Source organism: Pseudophryne corroboree, chromosome 2 (genome assembly GCF_028390025.1).
Source record: "Pseudophryne corroboree isolate aPseCor3 chromosome 2, aPseCor3.hap2, whole genome shotgun sequence".
NCBI lineage: Eukaryota > Metazoa > Chordata > Amphibia > Anura > Myobatrachidae > Pseudophryne > Pseudophryne corroboree.
In genome coordinates, this window is record NC_086445.1 from 510,231,255 (window position 1) to 510,258,957 (window position 27,703).

The following is a 27,703-nucleotide window of genomic DNA, read 5'->3' on the forward strand; positions in this document are numbered from 1 at the left end:
ACGTAATGGAGTTGCGATTCTGTTTAGTGCACGGACACCCTTTGTGCTGCAATCACAAATAGCAGATAAGAATGGCAGGTATCTGATTGTACAAGGCCTTTTAGCAGATAAATTGGTCACTATAGCCTCAGTATATGCTCCTAACGCTAACCAATACCCCTTTTCCACTAGAGTAGCACGGGTCGCAGCCGTGTCGCCTGACACGGCTGCGACCCGTGCTACAGCCCCCTGCAGACAGCGCTCACCAACCCGGCAATTGCTGGGTTGGTGACGCGCTAGTGACGCGGCAGGGGCGGCGCTGGGAGATCACATGATCTCCGAGCGCCGCCCTCCCTATGCACTGTGAATGGGAGCCGTGTCGCCTCGACACGGCTCCTGTTCACACTAGACAGCTAGCCGGGTTGAACACGTGTTCAACCCGGCTAGCTACCAGGGTAGGATTCCCGGATCACTTGATCCGGGAATTTGCCGGGGGACCCGTTTCCACTAGAGAAAAACACGGGTGAATGCGCGCCCCCGCGCATTTACCCGTGTTTTAAGGAGTTAGTGGAAAAGGGGTATAAGTCACCTTTCTCTGTAAATTATTTGCTAAGATACAGGCCTCCCTAGTGGTCATGGGAGACTTTCATTTGGTCTTGGATCCGACCTTGGATAGGTCCCCACGTGAGGCCCCGTTGAGATCGACCCCTCCATCTAAACCTTCTGCAGGGTTTAGGGCCCTATTGAATGAATATGATTTATAAGATGCCTGCAGGGTTCAGAACCCCTCCACTAGGGACTACACCTACTATTCTCCTGTACATAACTCATATTCGCGAATAGACTTCACCTTCTGTGACAAATGGACACTACAACATATCCATTCAATAGATATCTTCCCTATAACATGGTCGGACCATGCCCCAATACTTAGCCGTTGGGATCTAGACTGCCAATATCTCCCACCCCGTCCGTGGCGGCTGTCCCCCCGCCTACTCTCTAATCAAACAGCTAGGCAGATGATTGAGGATAGTATTCAGGTTACTTATTGTCCAATGCTCCTTCAGACACGTCTACCCTAAATCATTGGAGCGCCTTGAAAGCGGTAGTTAGAGGGGCGGCCATTCAAGCGGGTGCGTTACTTGAACGGCAATCAGCTAAACTTCAATCAGACCTAGAAACTAAACTGAAGTGTTTAGAGTATCAAAATAAACCGCTCCCATCCCCGTCCGTTGGTAAAGAACTCGCCATTATACAAGGTCAACTGCAAAAACTTATAATGGCACGCACCCAAGAAGCATTGAATAGATTGCATAGGAGATTCTATATAGCAGGCAATAGACCAGGCAGACTACTAGCCCGGAAGTTACGGGCCCAACAGGCTCGGAATAGGATAAAATGTTTAACTTCCCCCTCTGGGTCAAAAATTTCCAATCCCCTAGATATTTCAAATTATTTTGCCCGTTATTATGCCCAGCTTTACAATCTCTCATGTGACCCCACAACTCCCTAACCCACGTCGTCATCCATTGACAATTTTTTAGACTCTATTCCCCTTCCCTCTATGACGGTGGCCCAAGTGGAGCTTTTAAACACTCCCCGGACTTCTGATGAGGTTACTGAGGCGATTAAGTCACTCCCTAATGGTAAAACCCCGGGACCAGATGGTTTTATAAATGACTTTTACAAAGTATACCAAGGGCTTTTGACATCTCCATTAATGCAGGTTTTTAATGCTATAACCGAGGCAGGCACCCCACCTAGGGAAATGCTAGAGGCGCAAGTGGTGACATTACCCAAACCAGGGAAAGACCCCTCCCCCTGTCAAAACTATCATCCCATAGCACTGCTGAATAGGGATATTAAATTGTACGCGAAGATCATTGCCGCTCGAGTTAAGTTTCTTTTACCGGATTTGGTCCACCCGGACCAGGTCGGGTTCATGCCTGGAAGGCAAGCATCGGACAACACTTGCAGGGTCTTCAACCTACTAGATTCCCTACTGACTGACCAGGGTCTCCCTGCTATCCTTAGATGCTGAAAAGGCATTTGATCGGTTAAGTTGGCTGTATAAGAGATTAGTCTTATTACAATTCGGTTTCTGCGGCCAGATCCTTGACTCCATGCTTGCATTGTACAGCTGCCCCTCGGCCTGGGTATTTAGCAATGGCTTTTTGTTGGATGTGTTTCCTATCACCAACGGTACGAGGCAGGGCTGCCCCCTTCCCCATTAATCTTTGTATTGGCTAGTGAACCTCTGGCGGCAAGGATCCGCCTTGACCCCTTTTTCCCTGGCATATCTCTTGGAAACCAGCCGCGTAAACTGTGTCTATTTGCCGATGATGTCCTTTTATTTGCAACTAACCCTATGATGTCCCTCCCCCTTTTGCACTCTATACTAGATAACTATAGCAAGGCCTCTTATTACAAACCTAATACGTCAAAAACGGATGCCCTTCCAATTAACCTCCACGATTCCCTCGCTACCCTTCAATCACAGTATTCTTACAACTGGCAAGACTCGTCAATTAAATATTTAGGTGTTTATATATCCCCCAATGTAGATGCAGTGTTTGATAATAACCTCATACTTCTCCTCACTTCATTGTCTCTTTTAACCAGATCCTGGGCGCTGTACGACATATCCTGGCTAGGGCGTCTGGCAGAGTTTAAAATGTCCCTCCTCCCAAAATTAATGTACCTCTTTCGAACTGTTCCTTACTCGTTCCCTAAATGATATCTAGATAACTTTTTGGCCATTATGACCAAATACATATGGGCATCCCGGCCCCTTAAGATAGCCCGTTCAAGGATGGTTCTACCCAAGAACTTGGGAGGACTGGCCATACCAGATCTCACCCTTTACCACGAAGTGTGCGTTTTGGCACATCTAAAGGCGTATGGGGTTACTAATACTGATTTGGGGTGGGTGTGTCTGGAGAGAGCAGCAAGTACTGCGTACCCATTAGAAGATATATTAAAGACCCCTAAGAGTCTTCGAACATCTTATTTACCGATACTCCCCTCTACCCGTGCATCACTACAAACATGGGACAAATTGGCGGCAAAATTTACTAATATCCAGCCAACCTTCACATCATTATCGCTTCGTGCTCTGGCGAAACTGATTCCGAATTTGAATGTTTCCCGATGGCACATATATGGCCTCTCTAGTCTGAGTGACTTACTTGACGGATCAGTGAAAACGCCCTTCCCTACCTTGCAATCTAAATTTGACTTACCAGAATCCGCACGATTGAGTTACTACCAAATTAGACACTGGTGGACTACGCTCCCTTCCACCACCAAAGACATTAATACGTACACTCCTCAGGTCTACGCTAGGCTGTATAGGACTGATCCCAAAGGCGAGGTTTCCTTTTGGTATAAAACTACTCATTGCCTTATTACCTAATCCCAGAGTTAAGGCGCAAATTAGGTGGGAGGAGGACCTAGGAATTCTCTTGTCCGATTCTCAATGGAATAACATCTACATCATACAGTATGTCCAAATGTCTTAATCACACTGAGATGAACATGAAATTATTGAATAGGCTGTACCTGACCCCAGACAGACTTCACCTGTTTTGGCCCTCATGTTCTAAATTTTGCTGGCGGCAGTGTGGGGAAGTCAGTGATGTATACCATGTATTTTGGTCATGTCCCAGGTTAGCCGCCTTTTGGGGGGAGGTATTCACTTTAATAAATGTCCTCCATACATCTATAAAACCCTCTCCTGACGTAGCATTGCTTCATCTGATGCCAGATTCAGTATTACCCTGACACAAATACGTGCTAGGCCACATCCTTATAGCAGCAAGAGCTGCCCTTGCTCAGAACTGGAAACAAATATCACTGCCACACATTTCCGAAGTTATTAAAAAAAAATTAGTTTAATTTTGACATGGAATCAAAATTTCTGGCTTTATCTCTCCATCCCCCCTCGAAATTACCCGATTGGTCCTTATGGAAGGAATATGGGACAACTAGAGCCCAGACCCAGGCCTTAAATGACCCCTCCAGCTCTGACCCAGCCCAATTTCCTCTGAACTAACTAGACACCACCCCTAGCCAAGGCTCCTAAGCTGTGCCCTATCCTTCTACATGTTTTATTGAATGTATATGTGAATAATGTTTACAATTTGAATGTATTGTAATTACATTGTTGATGATGTTCCCCCCCCCCCCTTCACCAGTACTGTTCCCCCTTTTCCTTTTTTACTTTCTGTACCCCAGTAACATGATGGTCGTATTCAAAATAAAAAAATTATTGATGTTAAAAAAATATATTTATAGAAAAACAAACCACATCACCCAAGATAATACAATAGAACATACTCTTTAACATACTCTTTAAGCCACTTATAAAATTATCCTTATGACCATTACTGAAAACTCAAGTGTTACAAAGAACATATTTACAACACTGAATTGTGTGCGTGATCATTATACAGGTTGAGTATCCCATATCCAAATATTCCGAAATACGGAATTTTATGATTGAGAGTGAGATAGTGAAACCTTTGTTTTCTGATGGCTCAATGTACACAAACTTTGTTTAATACACAAATTCATTAATAATATTGTATTAAATGACCTTCAGGCTGTGTGTATAAGGTGTATATGAAACATAACTGCATTCTCTGGTAGATGTATAAATTTTTATTTTTGGTGCGTTATGGATGCTGGAGCATATCGCAGTTTTTTACCGGCGATATGCTCTCGCACTTCACCTGAATGTATATCCCCCTGGTGAGGTCTCTTACCGCTGCGCTATGTTGGCCCGCTGGTGAAGTGTGCTCCTGTGTCCTTGCGTCTGTCGGTGTGGGTCTGCGCATGCACACGAGACCTCCTTCCCACTGTCCTCCGCTCCTGTAGTAGTGCGCATGCGCGTCCTCTGTCCTGTGATGCCGTGGATGTGTGCAGAGGTGGCGGGTTACAATTAACTTTATTCAAAATATCACAAACAAACATGGCCGCCGGCAGAAAAAAAGACATTTGGGAGCCGCACCGCATGGAAAACAACAGCGAAGTCGAAGACTGCAGGCGCCGAAGTGGAGATCCGAAAAAGCCCTTCATACATTGGTAAGTCCTGCCGCCGCCAGCTAGAGGGTGGTGACGGCGAAAAGGGGAGGGGCCCATAGCGCAGCACGAAAAAAACAACCAAATCCTCATTCATACATCGGGAGGTGCGGTAACTGCAGCAAATAGCGTGCGCAGTTACCGTTTTTACACAGAAAAACAGTTCATACATCTACCCCTCTGTGCTTAGACTTGGGTCCCATCGCCATGATATGTCAATATGGTATGCAATTATTCCAAAATACGGAAAAATCCGTTATCCAAAATACTTCAGGTCCCAAGCATTTTGGATAAGGGATACTCAACCTGTATACACATACATTTTGTTTACTGTATGCACAAGTACTCAAAAGTGAATTTTGACAAAAAAGGAATATACAATTTTAAGAGCAGTACCAACATATCCCACAAGATGGAAGTGTTGTACTGTGTTACAGACAGTGTTATTTGATATGACTGCAGCGCAGTGTTTTAAAGACAGCCAGGTGGATGCACAATCACAGGTGTCACAAAGGTTGATTTAATTTCAGCATGTATGAACAATTGATAGATTAAAACAATGAGCATTGTTGGTAGCCACGGAATTGCTAGATCATTCAATTCATAGAATAGATAAAATGGATACTTTCACGTATACACATTATCTTGACAGTAACCTTGGAAAATGCATTTTGTGCCAACCCAACTTCCCCCAAAATCATGACTGAATCCAAGTGCAGTGTGAAATCTGTTTCTAAATGATCAGACACATGTAAATTACCCCCTCCCCCTCCCCAAACCCCCCCCCCCCCCCCCCCCCAAAAAAAAAAAAAAAAAACCCCAACAACACTTGAGCATGTACACCTACACACATAGGGGTAAATTTACTAAAGCTTCTAAAAATGAAAGGCGCTTATTGTTGCCCGTAGCAAGTAATCAGGTTCTATCATTTCTCTGGGATCATAGGGTCGACCACACTTAGGTCGACAGCGTCTAGGTCCACCAGTATTGGTCGACAGTTACTAGGTCGACCCAAGCATTAGGTCGACATGACAAATGGTCGACATGAGTTTTTTGGGGGGGTTTTGGGCGTCGTTCTCTTCGTAGAGTGACCGGGAACACCAATTAGTGCACCGTGTTCGCTCGCCATGTGGATCGTACAGTATGAAAAAGTTAAAAAAATAAAAACATTGTAAAAAACTCATGTCGACCTTTTGTCATGTAGACATTAAACATGTCGACGTAGTAACCATGTTGACCTAGTAACCATGTCGATCAATAGTGGTTGACCTAGAGACCGGATACCCAATTCTCTATTGCATCCTAGAAATAGTCAGAATCTGATTGGTTGCTATGGGCAACTTCACCTCTTCATTTGTAGAACCTTTAGTAAATTTACCCCATACAGCAGTGGAAAAGTGTTTAGGGAGAAGGAAAGGGTAACATTTAAAAGCCATGATAATGCTACCAATAATCTATGTGAGCAAATCAGGTGATTGGATATAAATGCTCACTGTTCAATATATACCTATACTTCTATGTGATCTTTCAATTGCTGGAATGATAAATATGACTACTAACGGGGCCCATACATTTAGTTAGCCTCTATCAGGGCAATTCCCCATTCTGCTGACACCTGGGTTAGGGGATTAACATATTCTAATACAGTACATTAAAAAACTAAATTCTCTGCAAAATACACCAACATGCTCTCCATATTATTCACCAGGAGATATCGTTTCTGTGTTTTTTATTGTCAGATTCAAAATAATAGAAGGTTATTGTGTTGAAGAGTTATTCCAATATGTTCTACTTACCTGCATTTATGGACACTATATGAAAGGGATACGGTAAGTGTCAATTTATTCTAAAGTATTAACTGTATATTATGCTGTTATTTCTTACAAATATTTCAGGTTACCAATACTCGGGTAACTCTTTGCTTCGGTACATTTTACCAAATCAATGTATTTATTCGTACTTATTATCTCTCTCTCTCTATATATATATATATATATATATATATATATATACAAACAGAGAACCCAGCACTCACCAAAGTAAACTCACTTATCCTCAACAATTCAATAAATAAATGATGGGGGTTTAGTTGGTGGATTGGACAATGCACGGAAGCCTGTATACCGATTCAAGGTACCCCACCTTCATACAGGTCCTACACTATCACAGAGTCTTAAAACCTGACTAGTCAGGTTTTAAGACTCTGTGATAGTGTAGGACCTGTATGAAGGTGGGGTACCTTGAATCGGTATACAGGCTTCCGTGCATTGGCCAATCCACCAACTAAACCCCCATCATTTATTTATTGAATTGTTGAGGATAAGTGAGTTTACTTTGGTGAGTGCTGGGTTCTCTGTTTGTATTTATTAGAGCGATGTGGTCATGGGCTACATGCACCCCGCCCTGTGAGTGGTAAGTACAGCTGTGTACCCCGCTTCTGTGGTGGAGAGTGCAGTGTTACATGCACCCCACCCTGTGAGTGGTAAGTGCATAGCTGTGCCCCGCTTCTGGTGCGGTGAGTGCTGTGGTTTTTACTCTGTGTGTATATATATATATATATATATTTATTATTCTGCTGTAACGAATGCTGGGTAAACATACAAGCGACATGTTCCCCGCCAATACGGCAAGCAACGAGACCCTGCATAGTGCCGTGCATACACACTGCATGATACAGGGGACGACGGTGTGATGTAAAATGTCATGTTGCATTTCGGCAGCACAGCATTATACACAATATCTTGCAAAAAATAAGTTGCAAACGACCTGCGGGAGTGCAAAATCGGTCATACACATTATACATTCCGGTTGATAGGTTATTCCCATTTGGCCGGAAACTACATATCATGCCAACATCATTCAGGTGTGTTTCCACCCTTCAGTATGTGTTAAGTACAGTCGTTGAAGATTTTAGATTTCATTACTAAAAGTAAAGTTTTACCCAATACTTAGACATGAGTAAAGGGCCCCTAAAGCTGAGAACTTCTCTTCTTTTGTTTCTCTATGTTGCTGTTTTAATTCTCAAGAAGCACCTGCACATTCAATATATTCCCATTTGAGCACAACATTATACATCACTTGTGAAATAGACATATGAAAAAACTACCACTTTAGTTATCAGTGGGTGCAGTGGCAAACGCAGGATTTCTAGAGGGGGGTTTCCAAATACAGTCCACAATCTCCAACTCTGTGGAACATTGGAGCAAGTGCGGGAGTAGCAGAAGAACCTAGTAATAACTCTGGACATTAATGTAAACATTGGTCCATTTATACACTGGATACTGTATAGCATACAGTATTAATATGTAACACTATGGAAGGTTAAACATTCCATAATACACAAATAAACAAACAAACATAATAGAACCAGTAGGAGACATAACTGTATTTTCTAATTACACATTCTCCCACCTCATGGTAAGGCTCCTGTCTCTTCTTCATGGTAGCTACTCTCTAGTCCAGAGCACTGATTGGGGACACCTCAGGATCCACACACACAGAAAACTTGGTAGAAGAAGCTGCTACCACTGGCCATGTGCAGCAGCTCTGCTCTGTCCTTTAAACTGCATGATGTGGTGGCATCTCTAGTAATCATATTATATACCATTGCTATTATTGTCATAATTTGAGCCACTTGTCAAGAGGAGGGGGGTTTCCGTACAACCGGAAACCCCCCTGCGTTTGCCTATGGGGTGGTATTCAAATAATATATCACACCCAATCTCCTTTCTAGAGTGATCCCTGTTATCACACATATTGCGCTCATAGTAATCACGCTTAGCTGCGTAAAGTGTAGGGTGCCCCTCGCTAGCCCGGGGGTAGCGAGCTGAAATGATGATACCACACCCATCAGCAGAAACAGAATGGGTGTGGAAGGGGGTGAAAAGAATTGAATACCGCCCAGTAACTCTCATTGCTTAGGATCCTCCTTGCCCCATTGCCTTATTTATTACTTTATATTATTATATCATTAAACAATAATGCTTTATAAACTCATACACCCAAATACAGGTATATTTAAGTGTGATATAAAAAGTTGCCATCCGACATATATACAAATGTCATTCCTTAAATTAGTGCACCCACTATACAATGTGCTTAACACTTTTGCTCAGCTCGTGCAGCATCTATAGACTTTTAAAACACCAAAAGCCAACAGGTAGCCATGGATTTTAGAATTTTTTTTAATAGCGGATATCTATATATAACATGTAAAAAGTTATATAGGGGGGGGGGGGGGGAGACGGACTATAAAATGCATGTTAGCTGGGGTTTTTTATTAACGTATTTGCAGTAAGGCGAATATCAGGCCCATCAAAAGTTCCTTAACGTTTCAGAGTGGCCTACTTAAAATAATAGCTGACCGATTCTTGTGTAAAGTTAGACTGAACGACAGTGCAGCTGACCAGCCAATAAGCCTGATAATGGGAGTGCCTTCATACACTGCAAGACTTATGGAGATCTCCATTTATAGCATGCAGTTGGCTGAATGACAGTCCGGGTGGATTGGACGGGCTTGATAACTAAACCAAATGATCCAGACCATTTTTCAGACATTTTCAGCCTGTGAACGATTATCGTTAAGTAGCTAGAAAAAAAGCAAAGCCTAAAATATATCCTATATAATAAAAGGCTAACACTGCTCCTCACCTCTACGGGGGGAATTCAAGTGTTATGCGCACTGGCGGCCACTAGATGGCACTCGACGGAGCAAGTGTTGCTCCATTCGGACGCCCAGCCATTACTGTTATGTTGTTCTGTAATTTTGATGGGCTTGTAACTAGTACATTCATATGTATGTAAATTAACCAGAGCTGTAGTGAGAAAGCAGAATGGAAGCGTTACGCATTATTCGCTATACCACCATGCAATAGAGGGGCAGACCATTCTTTCAGTGCCTAAAAACTCTGCCTGTGTGAAGCCTCACTATGTCCATGTCTAATGATAGCAGAATATTAATAGTTTATTGTGCAGGATTTCTTCATGATGCAACAGGACTGACATAGCTCCACTGGGAGACAGGCTGCCAGGCAGTACCTTGCACATTTCAGGAGGTCAAATCAGTCTAAAATCAATGCAAAAAAATAAAATGACAAAAGCTCTTTTTTTTCATTTTTGCCATGCAGTAAGAACATCAAGTTTTTTTCAGCAGTGGTACCACTTTATAGATGTTTGTCTTAATAATAAATGCAACACACAGAGACTGTTTTTCTATATAAGCGCCTCTAAGCTGTGTGTATCTAACAGAAAATGTAGTCTGTTAAAATGAAGACTGAAAGACTTTGCTGTCCAAGGGGTGAGCATATTTGTCTATACCTGCTGGTCTCTTATGGGGTGTCATTGCCCTGACATTAAGAGTCCAAATGTGTACAACACAAAAGCAATTTTTGATGAAAACTCTAATTTATCACAGCCCAATAAAGTGAGAAAAATAATATCATTGATCTCATTTTCATCTTCTGTATCTATTATATAATGAGCTAAACTTTTTTCCTTGACATGCGCAGTGTAGACGGAAGACATGCGCTCAGCACCTACTGAGAGCTCCCGCTGATTGCCTATAAGGGAGGAAGTACTGTAAGAACACACAATGAAATCACCTCCTCCCCGACAGGTGACCAGTAATGCCAGTCACCTGTTGCGTCGACTTTAACTCGGATAGCATGCCTTGAACTGGACCCGTGCATACACACAGCGCTCGAAATAGCCCTGATTCACCAAGCACCTCATCCTGCACTCAGTTGGAACCCACTATCCGACACGCACCATTGTCATGGCCACAAACTTTGGCTTCAACACACCCTGCATGTAGGCAATTCACCTAGAAGGAAAACGAATCAAGATCTATACCGGCAGAGATCAAGGCATAACGTGAGGTGTTATCATGGACGTAATACATTTACACTAAGCTATATATCTTTCCTAGTTCTCCCTACATCTGTTCACACTTTTGCCTAGTATGCAATCTCTTACAGGCAGGGCTCTCTACCCTCCTGTTATTCCTTTGCACTATCCAGGTCCACTCGCCTTGTTTCCTCACCCATTCGTTAGGTAAGGGATCGCTGAGCACTGAATAAGCTTGCCTCGGTTTACTCCTGCTAGCTTCAGCAAGTTCCCTACCCTTACCCCTGCAAATCTGTCTAACCCAGTCTGTGGTGATTGGTACTTATGCTATGATCTGTCATGGTCTACTGTATAATTGCTCTGTTACAACTTGCGGTGGTGGTGGTGGTGGTGGTGGTGGTGGTGGAGGAGGAGGAGGAGGAGGAGGAGGAGGAGGAGGAGGGAGGAGGAGGAGGAGGAGGAAGAGGAAGAAGAAGAACAACAACAACAACAACAACAATGGCAGCAATCACTTCTAACCACCTACTTTATTTGTGATTGCATCTATTGTACAGGTTGAGTCTCCCTTATCCAAAATGCTTGGGACCAGACGTATTTTGGATATGGGATTTTTCCGTATTTTGGAATAATTGCATACCATAATGAGATATCATGGTGATGGGACCTAAATATAAGCACAGAATGCATTTATGTTTTATATACACCTTATACACACAGCCTGAAGATAATTTTAGCCAATATTTTTTATAACTTTGTGCATTAAACAAAGTGTGTCTACATTCACACAATTCATTTATGTTTCATATACACCTTATATACACAGTCTGAAGGTCATTTAATACAATATTTTTAATAACTGTGTGTATTAAACAAAGTTTGTGTACATTGAGCCATCAGAAAACAAAAGTTTCACTATTTCACTCTCGCTCAAAAAAGTCCGTATTTCGGAATATTTCGTATTTCGGATATTTGGATATGGGATACTCAACCTGTATTTTATAATCCTGTGTTTCTGTCAGTCCACACCCTCCCAGTTCTCACTGGAATGATCTCCATTATATACTCTGCTGCCATAGCTCTGGATCCATTTTTGTGTCTCCTGACCAGCTGTAGTGTGACCCATCTTCCCACCCCATAGTGGCCCAGAGACAGATCTGCACTTCAGTAATGCAGCAGGTGCCAGGAGACCAGGGTGTTACCTTCTGCCTGCCCCACTCACCAACCCACTCCTAACTCAATAGGAGGAAGGAGAGCTTTAAGGATTATTTAACAGGATGCACATGCTAAGCAACATGCCCACCTGAGCACACAGCCATGTATAAATACAAAACAGAAAGACATTTGATATCAACAGTAACAATAATATACGGCAAGTCTGGGGGATAAGTGGCAAATAAACCTGGGGGGGGGGGGGGGGGGGGGGAGCCCCTGCTTTATTTGCTACTTACATATAGATTTGCAGTATACAGGTTGAGTATCCCATATCCAAATATTCCGAAATACGGATTATTCCGAATTACGGAATTTTTTTCGTGAGTGTGAGATAGTGAAACCTTTGTTTTCTGAAGGTCAATGTCCACAAACTTTGTTCAATACACAAAGTTATTAAAAATATTGTATTAAATGACCTTCAGGCTGTGTGTATAAGGTGTATATGAAACATAAATAATTTGTGTGAATGTACACACACTTTGTTTAATGCGCAAAGTTATTAAAAATATTGGCTAAAATTACCTTGAGGCTGTGTGTATAAGGTGTATATGAAACATAAATGCATTCTGTGCTTATATTTAGGTCCCATCACCATGATATCTCATTATGGGATGCAATTATTCCAAAATACGGAAAAATCCGTTATCCAAAATTCTTCCGGTCCCAAGCGTTTTGGATAAGGGATACTCAACCTGTATTATTTTTCGCTCAGTTAGCAAATGTCTTTTTGTTTTGTATACATGTATGGCATTCATTTTGCCACACAGCTGGTAACATGTACAATATGGGTGTGTGCTTATTTCTTTCTGTTATGTATAAAAACAACAGCTATATCGATCAGTGGCTAGGCTGATATATTGGGCAGAACAGATATATATGGAACAATAATGGAGGAGCAGCGGGGAATAAAGAAAAGAGTGGGAGATGGACACAGTGAAGGGAGAGAAGCAGACAGGTAGATGGGGGGAACATGGGTAAAGAGATAGTGTAAATGAGGAATTGAGGAGAACCAGATAATGGTTAGGACAGGATTAGACAGACACAGACATCATGGAAAGGTGGTTAATGGAAAGGGAAAAATAACAACTTCTACTGTTCATACTACCTGTAAAAAGGCTTATGTTTGGCTTATTCATCTTTTGGTTTTATACCTGCTCTTGCTCAGGTACAAAAAAGGGAAAAATAAAAAATAAAAAACAGCAATGCCAGATGCAAGAGCTAGCAACATGGTAAATGATTGATCCGTAATACTAGTGTGTATATAGTCTATATTATACACATATATATACACATACATACACAACCACAATGTCGGCAGCACTCGGGTAATAAAACAATTCTCACACGCAGGTACATTTCGATGCTACTTTATTGCATCGCCATCAAGGAATAAAGGAGAACAAACAGTATGCTTATATTATGCTATGAATCCCACAACATGAATCCATAGTGACACTGTGGTTGTATTGTTGGCTCAGGGTTTGAGTACCTACGGAGGACACCGGGGATGTCCACACTGAACAAAAAGCAGCAACAATTTGCTTACATGTGGAAAGTGGACATGAACATATTTTTGCATAAAATGTACAATACTTTTCTAGCTGGTCATAAAGGCACCACTAAACAGCGCAAAAATACGTCCCGTAGAAGAAGTAACAGCCAATGTAAGTTTCAGAAACAATGCAGAGTTGCTGTATTGCAGACAGCCTAGAACACATAGGGCAGCACCTCTGATATCTTGTGCCACAGAATAGGTCAGTCTACTGAAAGACACTGCAGAGTCATTTAGTTTCTTATGGAGGAGTACAGAACATTGTGCTTAGTATATCATTTCAAGTATAGTCATTATTGCAACCTATTAAAATGTTTAGATATTTGTTATTTATGTACAGGTTTTAGATATCTATTTTCTCAGATATAGTAGTAAGGTGACAACACTATCATTATTGGATTACTTTTTAGTCATACATTACACTAAGTTGTTGAATGTGAATTTTCAGCATACTCACTGATCCCAGCAGTCAGGATGCCAGTGGTTACATGACAGACAACAGCATCCTGACAATGAGAAAGTCAACAGGGGACGGGGTAATTATTTTACCCCTCCCCTGTCCATTACCCTAACCCGTCTGGGGTGGCGGCTAACACTAAGATTTGGGAGATGGCGGCTACATCTAATCCGCTCCCTAATGCCTAAGCCTAACCTCCCCCTACCACCATGCCCTAACCCTAACAGTGACCCCAATACTTACCTTGGGGATGTCAGCAGTTAATGTTTCGGTGACGAGATTTTGAGTCAGGATTCTGGCGTTGGTCACATGACAGACGGCATCCCAACTGCCAGGATGCTAACCGCATCCCTCTAAAACTGTGCTTCCTCTACGTGAATTTAAGATATTGGGTGCATACTATAGTTCTGTTTTTTAAATCACACACTCATATTTAAATGCTTATTAGCCAAAACGCAAATATTCAAGCAGTGTCTTTAAGATGTTATTTATCAATAACCCGAAGTATACTGTATGCTATGTGTCTGTGCTCCCTGCACTAAAGAAAGAGCATAAGAAGTAAAGCAAGCTGTATGCAAATGCCGTGATATGGTTACCGATTAGTTGCAGATAATATGTGTTCACTTCCAAGAGGCTTCCTTCCTAGGTCAATGCTCTCCTGCCTCGGAAGTGCTAGTAATGTAAAGTTATCAAATGAAAGCGGCTGCCAGCAGCAGCATAAATTAGCTGAGATATTTCATTACCATACAGAATAAGAACAGAACAACCAGATTTTATATAACGAGCAGAAAGTATTATTAAAAAAAATATATATTTTACTGATATTCAATTTGATGTTTTCTGTTTAAGTGAAAAAGTAATGTATAAACTGTAATCTTACCAAATATAGAAGAAAGGTATGAAGACCTGTTCCAAGTCCAACAGAGGACAGAACTCCTAAGCCTACCCAGTAGGCACACCATAAAAATTTCTTCTCAACATAAAGTACATACTGCAAGAGAAAAGCATTTGTAAATATCACAGCATACAAGGCATACTGCAAGGAAACTGGTTCGACCTTTAAGACGGCATTTGTTTCAATGGTTTACTTAACCCCCCCAAAAAAGGAAATGCAGAAAGTATTTTGCACCTTAACACCTCTGTTTAGACAAAAATATTTGAAAACATTGTATTTCCATCTGGCAAGAAAACAACTGCATTCCTTTCTCATTCAATTACTACAGGCCTAAGTAAGGCTGTTTGCGGAGATCTATAGCAGTCAGGCTACAGTATAGCTGGGTACACACTGAATGATAGGTCATCCGTACCGCAGGATCGGACAAACATATCGGGCACATCGTCTAGTGTGTACCCGCCATGTAGCCAACTATGCGCGCTCCTATTCATCGACATCCTCCGCCAGCCCTGCAAGACATCGCTAGCAAGGTCCATGCTGCCTAACCCACCATCATCAGCAAGTGTGTATGCACTTGCCGATTCTGGCTTCCCCACCTGGTCCTGTTGCTGATGATGTCGCTGGGCACGCACATCGTCTAGTGTATACACAGCTTTAGTGGGAATGTGAGACTACACCCTCCATTACACTTGTAGTTTGCATTTGGGAACAAGTTTTGTATTTTCCTTTGTAAACTAAGCGCTGTACACAAAATAATTCAGACCCTGTCCGGATGATGTAGTACCCACACAATGTTCCAGTAACACACTGGGATCAATCCAATGAGCAGTGACTTATTTGCGTGTAGGATTAAGTTATATGCCGCACTTACAGTACAGCAGTATTCACAAATTTTTGTTCGCAGCACGTGTACAAAAATCCACAAAACTGGGGTGAGAGAGGGGGAGTTAATTAGACTGAACGCATTATGTCTATAATAAAACGTTACCAATAAATGTGTAGTCAAATTGTTTTGCAGATAATGAAAAGATACAGAAAAAGTGCAACAAAATTCAATGCATTGTTATATTCTATCAGTTGCAACCATGTCTATGTGACCAGGCAAGAAGCAAGCAGAATATAGCTCCATGTCACTCATGCATCGTAGAGGAAAAAAACAATTGGCATACCTGTTGATGTGCTCCTTCAATATAATACGCTACTGTAAGAACTGAAAGAAGGAGCAATAACGACCCCACCACCCCACGACGGTGCCATAACCTATGGAGAAATGAAATTAATGCACAGTTATTACATTCTAAGGCGAACACTAAACCTAAAATAAAAGCGGTCTCACTTACAAAGCTACCAGTAACCTTCACAAAAACTTATAAACACATAATTTGCACTGTTCTTACGTATGCAAAGCCTTCTTGGTCTCGCACAAAACACAAAAATAGCACAAGTGTCATATTAAAGAAATTAATAAAGCTATTATAAATGGTAATACATAGGTTTAAATTAGTTGAGATGACAGTAGGGTAATTAAAAATGACATCTGAGTTGTTGATATACATTAAAATGTATTTGGGTTATTACCATGTTATGAAATTACCATCACCTTTACTTTAAGGATATATCCATACACAAGTAACAAATTATTCTTTTTGGTCTCTTCCGTAATTCCCATGATTATACATGGTGTTAAAAGGAGATTTAAAATGAGCAAAATTAAGGGTCTAGCATGATTATTTCTCAAATTCTAAGCACTGGCTTGCAAATCTTGAAAGTTAAACACCTCTCTTCAGATTTATATTACTACAGGAAATACCCATAATGCTTTATATAATCCAGCTGACCTTTAGAAATCAAACAAGCCTTAAACAGTGCGGTTTGCATCTTTTGTTTCATATGCGTGTGTTTTAACATGCAATTTGGTATTGTATTACAGTGCTTTCTACATCATTCAACGCATAAAGCTAACTTATTTCCACAGCGTCAGAATACAAACTATAGGATTATGCTCGGGATTTCACACTATATAGTTCTTTAACATTATCTCCAGAGAGAATGTTAAAATAGGATTTTAATTACCTACCGGTAAATCCTTTTCTCGTAGTCCGTAGAGGATGCTGGGGTCCATTTTAGTACCATGGGGTACAGACGGTTCCGCAGGAGCCTTTGGCACTTTAAGACTTTTCAACAGTGTGAACTGGCTCCTCCCTCTATGCCCCTCCTCCAGACCTCAGTATAGGAACTGTGCCTGAGGAGACGGACAACTTCGAGAGAAGAATTTACATTAAACTAGTGGCGAGATTCACACCAGCTCACACCATACAATACATGCCGCCTAACATGGCTTTCAACATAACCCATGCCAACGTGCATGCATAACCCAACAGCAACTGCTGTGAACATCTTAACACATGAGAACCTGTGTAAAAAGACAAAACTTAATTCTGCAGGAAAAATGAGCACTGGGCGGGCGCCCAGCATCATCTACGGACTACGAGAAAAGGATTTACCGGTAGGTTATTAAAATCCTACTTTCTCTTACGTCCTAGAGGATGCTGGGGTCCATTTTAGTACCATGGGGATGTACCAAAGCTCCCAGTACGGGTGGGAAAGTGCTAATGTTCCTGTTGAACTGACTGACCAAACTGAAGGTCGTCAGCAGCCAAGGTGTCAAACTTGTAAAACTTAGCAAACGTGTTTGCCCCTGACCAAGTAGCTGCTCGGCAAATTTGCAACGCCGAGACACCGTGGGCAGCCGCCCAGGAAGAACCCACTTTCCATGTAGAGTGGGCCTTTACAGAACTCGGTAACGGTAATCCTGCCGTGGAATAAGCGTGCTGAATGGTACCTCTGATCCAACGCGCAATAGTCTGCTTAGAAGCAGGACCCCCAATCTTGTTGGGGTCATAGGGGACAAACAAAGATTCTGTTTTCCTTATCCGAGTCGTTCTTGCAACATAAGTCTTCAACGCTCTGACGACATCCAAGGACTTTGAAACGGCTGAGGTGTCAGAACCAACTGGCACCACCACAGGTTGGTTAATATGGAAAGAAGACACAACCTTCGGAAGAAAGTGCTGACATGCTCTCAGTTCAGCCCTATCTTCATGAAAAATCAAATAAGGACTCTTGTGTGACAGAGCCCCTAATTCAGACAATCGTCTGCCTGAAGCCAAGGCCAACAACATGACCACTTTCCAAGTGAGAAACTTCAACTCCACCTCTTGCAGAGGCTCAAACCAGTCCGATTTAAGGAACTGCAACACCCCATTAAGATCCCATGGCGCCGGAGGCACAAAAGGAGGTTGGATGCGCAGAACTCCCTTCACGAACATCTGAACCTCAGGAAGGGAAGCCAACTGCTTCTGAAAGAAAATGGACAATGCAGAAATCTGGACCTTGATGGACCCTAATCTCAAGCCAGCATCCACACCCGCCTGTAGAAATAGGAGAAGACGTCCTAATTGAAACTCCACTGCAGGAGACTTCTTGGATTCACGCCAAGATAGATATTTTCTCCAAATACGATGGTAATGCTTGCAGGTTACCCCTTTTCTTGCAAGAATAAGTGTGGAAATAACTTCTTTGGGAATACCCTTACGGGCTAGGATCTGGCGCTCAACAGCCATGCCGTCAAACGCAGCCGCAATAAGTCTTGATAAACTAACGGCCCCTGCTGAAGCAGGTTCTCGCGAAGAGGAAGAGGCCGAGGATCTTCTATCAATAACTCCTGAAAATCTGGATACCAAGCCCTCCTTGGCCAGTCTGGGGCAATGAGAATTGCCCGAACTCTTGTTCTTCTGACGATCTTAAGAAATGCTGGTATTAGTGGAAGTGGAGGGAACAGATACACTGACTGGAACACCCACTGGGTCACCAGTGCATCCACTGCTATTGCTTGTGAGTCTCTCGACCTGGAACAATATTTCTGAAGCTTCTTGTTGAGACGAGATGCCATCATGTCTACTTGAGGAACGCCCCAACGACTTGTTACCTCTGCAAAAACTTCTGGGTGGAGGCGCCATTCTCCTGGATGGAGATCGTGTCTGCTTCCCAGTTGTCCACTCCCGGAATGAAAATTGCAGACAGAGCTCTTGCATGTCTTTCTGCCCAGAGGAGTATTCTTGTCACCTCTACCATTGCCGCTCTGCTTTTCGTTCCGCCCTGACTGTTTTTGTAAGCTACTGCTGTTACATTGTCTGACTGGATCTGTATGGGACGATATTGAAGAAGATGCGCCGCCTGTTGAAGGCCGTTGTAAACGGCTCTCAACTCCAGAATGTTTATGTGAAGGAGAGTTTCTTGACTTGACCATCTTCCTTGGAAGCTTTCCCCTTGCGTGACTGCTCCCCAACCTCGGAGACTTGCATCTGTGGTCACCAGGATCCAGGTCTGAATCCCGAACCTGCGTCCCTCCAGGAGATGAGAACTTTGTAGCCACCACAGGAGCGAAATTCTGGCTTTCGTTGACAAGATTATCCTTTGATGCATGTGCACATGCGATCCGGACCACTTGTCCAGTAGGTCCCACTGGAAAATCCTGGCATGGAATCAGCCATATTGTAGGGCCTCGTAAGCTGCTACCATTTTCCCCAGCAGGCAAATGCACTGATGAATTGATACTCGTCTTGGTCTCAAAATTACTTTGTCTTGACATAATTTCTGTATTGCGTTCAGCACGTTTGTGCTGTCCTGAACAGAAACTGGTAAGGCTGATTTGAAAAATCGGCATGGGGAAGATCTTGAAATTCCAACTTGTAACCCTGGGATACTATCTGTAATATCCAAGGATCCAGATCTGAGTAAACCCAGAGCTGGCTGAAGAATAGTAGACGCGCCCCCACCCGATTGCACTCCCGCAGGGGAGCCCCAGCGTCATGCTGTGGTTTTAGCAGAAGTAGCTGTTGACTTCTGCTCCTGCGAGCCTGATGGTGTTGTAGGTTTTCTACCTCTTCCTCTCATTCTCCCTGCGAAGAAAGGGGTACCCTTTGCCTTTTTGTACTTGTTGGGCCGAAAGGACTGCATAGTATGAGAATGATACACTTTTCTAGCCGGTGCAGCTGCCGACGGCAGAAATGCTGATTTGCCAGATGTAGTAGTTGATATCATGGCATCCAGCTTGTCACCAAAGAGGGCCTCACCATTTCTATTGGATTCTGCGTCAGCATTCCATTGGCGGATCCAGAGTGCCCTGCAGCTGAAATCGCTATAGCAGAGGATCTTGAACCCAGTAAGCCAACATCCTTCATAGCCTCAACTAAGTAACCTGTAGAATCTTTGATATGACCTAGAATTAGAAGCATATCATCTTTATCGACAGTGTCAATATTAACAATCAAGTTGTCTGCCCATTTTTCCACTGCGTTACCTACCCACGTAGAAGCAATTGTGGGCCTGAGTAACGTACCCGTAGCTATATAGATGGACTTTAAATTCGTCTCTAACTTGCGGTCAGCAGGTCCTTTTAATGAAGCTGACCCTGGGGCAGGTAAAATTATTTTCTTCGACAACCTAGAGACTGAGGTGTCTACCATTGGGGGTGACTCCTATTTACCCCTCTCATCTTAAGGGAAAGGGTATGCTACACGCAACCTTCTAGGAAAAGCAAACTTTTTTTCCGGGTTAGACCAGGATTCTTCAAAGAATGCATTTAAGTACTTAGACGGAGGAAAAGTCACCACCTGTTTTTTATTTAATTTAAAATAATATTTTTCCTCAGGTGCAGGTGTTGTGTCAGTAAATTCTAACACCTCTTTTATAGCAACTATCATACATTGAATGCTCTTGGCTAGTTTGGGGTCTACCCCCCTCAAATCCCCAGTGTCTACCTCAGTGTAGGAATCTGTGTCAGTGACCCTTTGCATAATCTGCGCAAGAGACCTTTTCTGGGAACTGGAGGGGTCCCGAGTGGATAACGTGAAGGAATCAGCAAACAGTGCATCCTCCACAAACTCTCTCCAATACTTTTTCTGTTGTTCAGAGAATTTCTTTGCCAGCTTAGACATATTACTCTGCAACGTTCTCAACCGCACAGGCTCAGAACACTCTTGTGCATCCAAAATGGGTTCCTCTGGGGAAGAGCTTTCTATAGACATTGTACAGACTTGTACAGCCACACCACTCTCACACAGGGCAGCTATTGGGGACAGACCTACACTAATGTCTGTCAGAGGGACCCAGAGGGATTTGCCAGTCCACACCATGTGCCCTATATGTATTGCATACAATATACACAAACACAGCGCTGTCTTCCAATATTAAGTCCGCAGACCTAATGCAATATGTGCTCCCCTCCCCTTCTATAACACTTTGGTACTTGTATAAGCGATGTGTGAGGAGAAGCAGCGTTCAGGATCAGCACTCTGGCGTTTCTGCAGGAGAAAATGGCGCCCAATGAGTGTTACTGGCAAGTCTGAGGAGAAGCCCCGCCTCCCTGTAATGGCGCGACTCTACCTCAGTGAGTAAAATATTTATACTGGCAGGGGTATGTAAATCAGTGGCTCCCATGTATGTACTGCTATGCCAGTGGGAGTAAGGATTTTATCATGTCCCCCAGAGTACCCCCCCTTCCCCCCTGCGCGCTCTGCACCCTTGTGCTGAGAGACATGTTTCTGTGCAGCGTCCCGCGCTGCGCTGGTACCTTTATGCCGCCACGATGACCGGAGGACCCCTCTCTGCAGGTCTCCGGTAAATACTCACCAGCCTTCTGACTTCTGGCTCTGATAGGGGATGGCGGCAGTGCTGTGGGAGTGAGCTGCAGCCAGGCAAGGGCTGTGTTCAGTACCCTTCAGGAGCTAATGGTGTCCTGTCAGCGGAAGCAGAGCCAATGAACTAATTGAGAAGTTGGTTCCTACTTCCCCCCCTAAGTCCCACGAAGCAGGGAAGATGTTGCCAGCAGCTTCCCTGTAAAATAAAAAACCTAACACAGTCTTTTCCAGCAGAACTCTGTAGCGCTCCACTGGTGTGCATCCAGTCTCCCGGGCACATTTTCTAAACTGAGGTCTGGAGGAGGGGCATAGAGGGAGGAGCCAGTTCACACTGTTGAAAAGTCTTAAAGTGCCGAAGGCTCCTGCGGAACCGTCTATACCCCATGGTACTAAAATGGACCCCAGCATCCTCTAGGACGTAAGAGAAATATAAATGTAAATTTCTGGTAACTATTGGGAAATATTAAAGTTAATTAAAATAGGATTTTAATACCTACTGGTAAATCCTTTTCTCTTAGTCCGTAGAGGATGCTGGGGATGCTTCAAGAACCATGGGCTATAGACGGGATCCACAGGAGACATGGGCACACTAGAAGACTTTGAATGGGTGTGAACTGGCTCCTCCCTCTATGCCCCTCCTCCAGACTCCAGTTATAGGAACTGTGCCCAGGGAGACAGACATTTCGAGGAAAAGGATTTATTTATTTTAAACTAAGGTGAGATACACACCAGCTCACACCATGAAGACGCCGTACAACATGGCATTCAACAACAACAACAACAACAACAACAACAACGCATGCAACGGCATGACCAACAACAGTCACAGACTGACTGAACTCAACGCAACATGAGCGTAACTATAACCAAACTGCAGATACAGTCCGCACTGGGACGGGCGCCCAGCATCCTCTACGGACTAAGAGAAAAGGATTTACCGGTAGGTATTAAAATCCTATTTTCTCATACGTCCTAGAGGATGCCGGGGATGCTTCAAGAACCATGGGGTTTATACCAAAGCTCTAGAACGGGCGTGAGAGTGCGGATGACTCTGCAGCACCGATTGACCAAACAAGAGGTCCTCCTCAGCCAGGGTATCAAACTTGTAAAACTTTGCAAAGGTGTTTGATCCCGACCAAGTAGCAGCTCGGCAAAGTTGTAACGCCGAGACTCCCCGGGCAGCCGCCCAGGATGAGCCCACCTTTCTGGTAGAATGGGCTTTCAAAGATTTCGGGAACGGCAATCCTGCCGTAGAATGAGCCTGCTGAATCGTATTACAAATCCAGCGCGCAATAGTCTGCTTAGAAGCAGGAGCCCCAATCTTGTTGGGAGCCCACAGGACAAACAGAGCCTCTGTATTCCTAATCTGCGCCATTCTGGCGACATAGATCTTCAAAGCTCTGATCACATCGAGAGACTTTGACTCCGCCAAGGCGTCAGTAGCCACTGGCACCACAATTGACTGGTTAACATGAAATGATGAAACCACTTTCGGCATGGAAAATCAAATAGGGGCTTTTGTGAGACAAAGCCGCCAACTCAGACACTCGCCTTGCAGACGCCAAGGCCAACAACATGACCACTTTCCAAGTAAGGAATTTTAACTCAACCTTTTGCAAAGGTTCAAACCAATGTGATTGCAAGAATTGCAACACCACATTAAGGTCCCATGTTGCCACTGGGGGCACAAAGGGAGGTTGGATGTGCAGCACGCCTTTTACGAAGGTCTGAACTTCTGGAAGGGAGGCCAATTCTTTTTGAAAAAAGATCGACAAGGCCGAAATCTGTACTTTAATAGAGCCTAACTTTAGGCCCGCATCCACACCTGTTAGGCGCCGCGGTCCGGGTTCCCTTCGCGGCCCGGCGCCTAGCAACTAGGGACGTCGAGCGTGCTGAGCCGCCGGGTCCCTAGCAACGCTAGGACGCCGTGCGCACTGAGCCGCCAGCTCCCTAGCAACGCTAGGACGCCAGGCGCGCCGAGCCGCCAGGACCCTAGCAACGGGGACGCCACGGGCGGACCGCGTTCCCCGTTGCAGGGTCGATCTAGTTAAATAAAACACATGTTTCCTGGTCGTGCAGCAAGGCAGCTGCACGACATTTATGTTAATCAGGCTCTGGAACTCTGATTGGAGGAGTCAAGGCTTTAAGCCTTCCCAGTGCCTCACACAGACGCCGGTTATAGCTTCCTGCATGCTGCTTTGGTTTGCTGAACGTCTGTTCCAGTTCTGCTGTGTCCGGTCATTCCTGTCCTCAGAGTTTCCGAATCTTGGTGTTTGTCATCCCATCCCAAGGAGTCTTCTGGTCCTCATTTACCCACAACAGTCGCCAGAGGATCTCGTGTGGTTTTCATGAGTGGCGGCTCTGCCGCGTGCTGCGGCCTAGGCTGCTTTATTTTGTATTCTGTTTTGGAGCATTTGCGGAGGTTTCCGCTTCCACAGTCCTCTCCGGAACTCGGCGGTGCCGGGTAGGAGAGTGGACAAGTGGGTATTTTGGTTGTCCTTTTCCCTGGCGGTTTTCCGCACATACTCTAGTTTTAGGTTAGTTTGTAGCCCCTGGCTTTGTTGTTTAGTTAGAGGGCCCCTTGTTATCACCCTGTCTCGGATTTCTCTTTGTCTCCCATTAAGACCTGAGTGGGCATCGGAGTAGGGCAGACGTAATCCGCCCTTCAAACGCGGCTGCCATGGGCTCAAGCAACCATAGTCTCGCAAGAGAATTCTGACAGCACGGGCGAGACAACGGAGATAGGGCGCCAGGGGCTATTCCCGTTCCCACTCTCATTCTCAGCATTACGTTCCAGTACTCGGGTTCTTGCTATAAGATCTCCCCAGACCAGAGTATTGGAATCATAACAACACCTGCTTGTAGGAAATGGAGCAAACGCCCCAGGTGAAATTCTTCCATAGGAACCTTCTTGGATTCACACCAAGACATATATTTTCTCCAAATACGGTGGTAATGCTTTGCCGTTACTTCTTTTCTAGCCCGAAGAAGTGTAGGAATGACTTCACTGGGAATACCCTTTCGGGCTAGGATTTGGCGTTCAACCGCCACGCCGTCAAACGCAGCCACGGTAAGTCCTGATACACGCACGGCCCCTGTTGTAACAGGTCCTCCCAAAGAGGAAGAGGCCAGGAATCTTCTATGAGCAACTCCTGAAGATCTGGATACCAGGCCCTTTTTGGCCAATCCGGAACAAGAAGGATCGCCTGAATCCTTGTTCTTCTTAAAATTGTTATCACCTTTGAGTGGAAGTGGAGGGAACACATAGACCGGCTGAAACACCCACGGTGTCACTAGGGCGTCCACCGCTATCGCTAGAGGGTCCCTTGACCTGGAACAATATCTCTGAAGTTTCTTGTTGAGGCGGGACGCCATCATGTCCACTTGAGGAACTCCCCAACGACTTGTCACTTCTGCAAAGACCTCTTGATGAAGACCCCACTCTCATGGATGGAGATCGTGTCTGCTGAGGAAGTCTGCTTCCCAGTTGTCCACTCCTGGAATGAAGACCGCTGACAGAGTGCTGGCATGCCTCGGTCATCGCCGCTCTGCTTTTTGTTCTGCCTTGGCGGTTTACGTATGTCACTGCTGTCACGTTGTCCGACTGAATCAAGACAGGCAGACCTCGAAGAAGATGTCCTGCTTGCAGTATGCCGTTGTAGATGGCTCTTAATTCCAGAATGTTTATGTGTAGACAAGCTTCCTGGCTTAGCCACTTTCCCTGAAAGTTTCTTCCCTGTGTGACTCCTCCCCAGCCTCGGAGGCTTGCATATGTGGTCACCAGGATCCAATCCTGAATCCCGAACATGCATCCCTCCAGAAGGTGAAAACTGTGCAGCCACCACAGAAGGGAAATTCTGGTCCTGGGAGACAGAATTATTTTCCGGTGCATGTCCAGGTGAGACCCGGACCACTGGTCCAGCAGGTTCCACTGAAACACCCTGGCATGGAACCTGCCATACGGAATGGCCTCGTAGGCCGCCACCATTTCCCCCAGAAACCGAGTGCAGTGAAGAACTGACACCTTTGCTGGTTTCAGAATCTGTTTTACCATGTTCTGTATTTCCAGAGCTTTTTCCACTGGAAGAAAAACTCTTTGCAATTCTGGATCCAGAATCATACCCAGGAACGACAGCTGTGTCGTTAGATCCAACTGTGATTTTGGCAAATTTAGGAGCCAACCGTGTTGTTGCAGAATCGTCAGTGAAAGGGCAACATTCTTCAACAATTGCTCCTTGGACCTCGCCTTTATGAGGAGATCGTCCAAGTACGGAATAATTGTGATTCCCTGCTTGCGCAGGAGAACCATCATTTCCGCCATTACTTTGGTGAAAATCCTCGGAGCCGTGGACAGACCAAACGGCAACATCTGAAATTGGTAATGACAATCCTGCACAGCAAATCTCAGGTAAGCCTGATGTGGAGGATATATGGGGACATGTAAGTAGGCATCTTTTATGTCGACCGACACCATAAAATCCCCCTCCTCCAGACTGGAGATCACTGCTCGTAGAGACTCCATCTTGAACTTGAATTTTTATAGAAAGAAATTGAGGGATTTTAGGTTTAGAATCGGTCTGACTGAGCCATCCGGCTTCGGGACCACGAACACGCTCGAATAAAAAACTTCCCCCTGTTGAGACGGGGATACCGTGACAATCACTTGATTTTGACACAACTTTAGTATCGCAGCGCTTACTATCTCCCTTTCTGGAAGAGAAGCTGGCTAGGCTGATTTGAAAAATCGGTGAGGGGGCACGTCCTGAAACTCTAACTTGTACCCCTGGGTTACTATGTCTACTATCCAAGGATCCAGGTCCGAGTGCACCCAGACCTGAGTGAAGAGTTTGAGACGTGCCCCCACTGGTGCGGACTCCCGCAACGGAGCCCCAGCGTCATACGGTGGATTTGGTAGAAGCCGGAGAGGACTTCTGCTCCTGGGAACTTGCCACAGCCTGTGACCTTTTTCTCCGTCCCCTCCCCCTCGCAGCAAGGAAGGAGGACCCACGTCCTTTTTTGAATTTATTGGGCCGAAAGGACTGCATCTGATAGTGAGGCGATTTCTTCTGCTGTGCAGGTACATAAGGTAAAAATGAAGACTTACCCGCGGTAGCAGTAGACACCAGGTCAGTGAGGCCGTCGCCAAACAAGACCCTACCGTTAAACGGAAGAGACTCCATCGCCTTCTTAGAGTCAGCATCAGCACTCCATTGATGTATCCACAACGCTCTCCTTGCTGAGACCGCCGTGGCATTGGCCCTTGAACCCAAAAGGCCAATATCCCTTACAGCTTCTTTTAAATATGCTGCAGCGTCCCTGATGTGACCCAGAGTCAAAAGCACACTATCCCTGTCTAGGGTATCTACCTCAGATGACAAGTTATCTGCCCAACTTTCAATATCGCTACTCACCCATGCCGCAGCAATGGCAGGTCTGAGTAGCGACCCTGTAGTGACATAAATGGATTTTAGTGTATTTTCCTGCTTACGATCCACAGGATCCTTTAGGGCTGCCGTGTCAGGATACGGAAGCGCCACCTTTTTGGATAGACGCGATAAAGCTTTGTCTACCGTGGGGATTGACTCCCACCTTTCCCTCTCCCCAGAGGGGAACGGATATGCCCCTGGAATTCTTTTGGGAACCTGTATCTTTTTGTCAGGATTTTCCCAAGCCTATTCAAAAAGAGCGTTCAGTTCATGAGAGGGAGGAAACGTTACCTCAGGTTTCTTTCCTTTAAACATACAGACCCTAGTATCAGGAACAGCAGGGTACTCAGTGATATGCAATGCGTCTTTTATCGCCACAATCATGTACTGAATACTCTTAGCCAGCTTTGGATGTAATCTGGCATCACTATAGTCGACACTGGAATCAGAGTCCGTGTCGGTATCTGTATCTACTATCTGGGCAAATGCACGTTTCTATGACCCCGAAGGGGTCTGAGTCTGTGACAAAGCATCTTCCATGGATTTCCTCCATGT

The 27,703-nt window shown here is 44.4% G+C and overlaps 1 protein-coding gene across 5 annotated transcripts in view; it reads right to left on the reverse strand.

The window, feature by feature from the left end:
* Positions 1–27,703, reverse strand: part of VMP1 (vacuole membrane protein 1) — a 361,547-nt gene that overhangs the window by 205,863 nt on the left and 127,981 nt on the right. For all 5 annotated transcript variants that reach the window (XM_063954047.1, XM_063954048.1, XM_063954045.1 and 2 more), the window contains exons 4-5: positions 16,191–16,281; positions 15,007–15,117 (exon numbers count right to left, since the gene is read on the reverse strand). In XM_063954047.1, coding sequence (XP_063810117.1) covers positions 15,007–15,117; positions 16,191–16,281 — 202 coding nt within the window. The remainder of the gene's footprint in view (positions 1–15,006; positions 15,118–16,190; positions 16,282–27,703) is intronic.